This window comes from Protobothrops mucrosquamatus, unplaced genomic scaffold, assembly GCF_001527695.2.
Source record: "Protobothrops mucrosquamatus isolate PMUCROS unplaced genomic scaffold, P.Mucros_1.0 scaffold7, whole genome shotgun sequence".
NCBI lineage: Eukaryota > Metazoa > Chordata > Lepidosauria > Squamata > Viperidae > Protobothrops > Protobothrops mucrosquamatus.
The window spans coordinates 811,638-815,050 of record NW_015386394.1 but is presented as its reverse complement, the minus strand read 5'-3'; the positions used below and the strand labels follow the sequence as shown (position 1 = coordinate 815,050).

The following is a 3,413-nucleotide window of genomic DNA, read 5'->3' as shown; positions in this document are numbered from 1 at the left end:
TTTTAAATCTCTAGCCTTAACTTATAGAAAACATTTGGTATATCCAATGTCTCGTTAATTTTATAGGGTTTCTTCCTCTTATATATATGTATTATTACATATGTAAGCCTTACAGGTATACTTTACTTTAATTTTTGTTATTTAGTGTGGACTGTAAATAAATGAATACATAGAAACAAAAATAATTATATTTATTTATTTATTAAATTCATATGGGTTTCCATCTCAAATGCATGACTGTAATAAAGTTATATTTAAAATGGGCTTCTTGATCCAAAACACTACATGCCTTTTTAGAAGCAAAAATCATAGAGTAGAAATATACACACATTTGAACAAGCAAGCATATTAGTAATTCTGTGAGAATATTTTGAGTACTTTATGGAATTATTGCAATTCGGGAATGTGGTGGTTCATAAAATGGCTGCCAGGGTGGCTAGGATCAGATACAGCCAAACAATTTACCAGGAACTAAAATGTTCCTTGCCATTTTCTTTCTTTCTTTATAAGTGTTTTGTGTCATTTCCATCAAATCTAAACATATTACAAAGGAAACATACAATAGAAAATAATACAGGAAATAAATCAATATCACAATAGTAATAGTAGTGATATAAATTACAATCATGTGCCCAAATATTTTTACCGCCCCCCATGATGGGCCATATAATGGCACTTTTGTAAAAATGGGTAGTAATGGACACTTTTGAAACAAATTATGACATTTATATTAGGACTATACAGGGCCACGAACTATTTTGAAACAAAGTGGCAGAAACACTACTTTAAATATTAAAATAATATATAAGGTAACATAAGGTGAAAAATCTATCATACATGAAAGGAGAATACTTTGGCCACATTAGTTTGCATTGCACCAAAATCTGTTATACATTTCCTATCTTTAATTCTACTTTACCCCAGTCATTGAAAAGTTATGATACTATAAAACTATATTGCTGTATTTTCTAACAATTTTAAAAAAGACTTCCTTAACTTCTCTGTTTCTCAAACTGTAGATGATGGGGTTGACCGTTGGAGTCAGGACAGTGTAGAAAAGAGAAAAGATCTTATGTAGCTCCTTCAGTCTTTCTGTTTCAGGAACAACATAGACAAGCAATAGTGAAACAAAGAAAAATGAAACTACTGTGAGATGAGAAGAACAGGTAGAGAAGGCCTTCTGTTGTGCTTTTTTAGATTTCATTTGCCACACAGTATAAAGTATATAGATGTAGGAGGTCATTGTTAGGAGAAATGGGATCCCTATACTCATGAATCCTAGAATAAAAGTAGCAAGTTTCACTAGGTGTGTATTGCTACAGGAAAGATTTGCCACTGGATACACATCACAAAAGAAATGGTCAATTTCATTGGGTCCACAAAAAGTTAATCGTAACAGAAAAGCAGTTACGACAGTGTTGGTCAACAAACCACTTATCCAAGATGTGAGGGCTAACCGAAGACATAGTTTACCATTCATGAGGGATGCATAATGCAGAGGTTTGCAGATTGCTAAATATCGATCATAAGACATCATTGCCAGAAGATAACATTCGGTGGATGCTAAAAAACCAAAGAAGTAGTATTGTGTCATACACCCATAGACAGATATAGATTTATCCCCAGTTACAAAACTAGCCAGCATTCTGGGCAGGATGGTTGAAATGTAACATGTCTCCAAACAAGACAAATTTACAAGGAAGAAGTACATGGGGGTATGAAGACGATGGTCAGCTACAACAAGTAGAACAATAAGTAGGTTCCCCACAATAGACAAACTGTATATAATAAAAAACAGTGTAAAGAGGAGTATTCCCATTTGGGGAAGTTTGCTAAATCCTAAAAGAATGAATGTTGTTACACTTGACTGATTTATTTCCATTCTTCCCTATTAATGATTATTAATATTGTTCTGAAAAACAATTTGAAGAACTTCAGTAGCCTCATTTTTCCTTCTTTTCTTCTATTTGATGATTGTGGTAAAAGTTGACATACATTTCTTGAATACCTGGTTGGCATATCTAAACAGCAGAAAAAACAGATGTTGTATTTCTAAACATATTAACCACATCATAACAAACAATGTCACATATTCTATAACATTAAGGGAAATAAACAATATTCTGATGTCAGGTGTGATAGACTAGGTCTATATGTGAAGATCCAATTAAACTGATTTGTTGATAAATACTCTTTGCACAGAAATATTCTCAACTAACCATTAGTACTTGGAGTTAGATAATGGTCTAGGGGGGAAGTCATGTGTAGGTTAGACTTAGTCCACTTTGGCTACATAGAGATTTAAGGCTCATCCCTTTTTTAACTCTGCCCTCTGGCTCTACCCCTCCTCCTACATCTGATAATGTTCACTGCTTTCATCTCAGAATGTGTATCTAAGGGGGGAGATATCAATTCAATTAGAATCAACTGACTGCCAAAATTATATGTTTTCTGACAAAATGAGCAGCAATAAACATTTACAGCCATCACTATTTACACATGATATATATCCCCAGAGGGGGGGGGGGAATGTAGAGTGCACATATTTGGGAGAATTGCATCTATCACACTTTGTTCAAAAAATATAGTTGGGCGCAGCTATAAAAAATAAAGTTGCATTTAAAATAATATGTTTTGCAAAGTATAATGAATCTTATTTACTTTATGTGCATTCCTCATTAATCAAATTAATGGCATGTCATACCAGTCCTGCAACATAATAATCAAATTGATGTCAAATGTGAAATGCAGTGATAGTTTTGGGTCATGTTATCTCATTAAAATCCACTTTAGCCCAATATCATCCTGTGGAATTTTATCCTATGAAGTCATTTCATGGATAAAATTTGAGATGCAAAATTATTCTGTGGAGGGAATAGCAAATCTTGACCAGAAGCATTTATTGAAGCAGTCCAGAGTCCAGAGGATTTTCCATGTAAACTTGGTGAGATCACTTTCTTTGCATCACCAAGATTCAAGCAAACTTTTCTGATACAATACAAGTGATATGTGTCCAAACAGCGATTATTCCTAATCTCTCCAGATAGCATATTTGTGAATATCTAATACAAAAACCACTGAATAAGCTTTGGTCTAATAAGGAGAGATTAATAGATATTGTTTACTATACTAGTAACAAACATTCATATATAATTTAGACCCAAATAGACTAGAGGACAGAATTGTAATTTTAGATTTAAAAGATATGAAAAAGAGAGAGCGATATCAATATATTCCTCAAATTTAAGCATAAAACAGTGTCAATAAATTATTGAAATGGAGTGATTAAAGAAAATTGCAACTGAAAACCCTGACTTTAAAGAAAAGACAGCAAATTATTTGTGACAAAAAACAACAGTGGAAGTAATAAATAAAAGGCAGTGAAGAATAAAAAAATGAATATGAAATGAATT

At 32.6% G+C, this 3,413-nt stretch overlaps 1 protein-coding gene across 1 annotated transcript; it reads right to left on the bottom strand.

Moving 5' to 3' along the window:
- Nucleotides 1–943: 943 nt before the first annotated feature.
- Nucleotides 944–1,882, bottom strand: LOC107282346 (olfactory receptor 11L1-like). Its single transcript, XM_015810117.1, has one exon. The coding sequence runs from the start codon at nt 1,880–1,882 to the stop codon at nt 944–946; it is 939 nt and encodes a 312-aa protein (XP_015665603.1).
- Nucleotides 1,883–3,413: the final 1,531 nt, after the last annotated feature.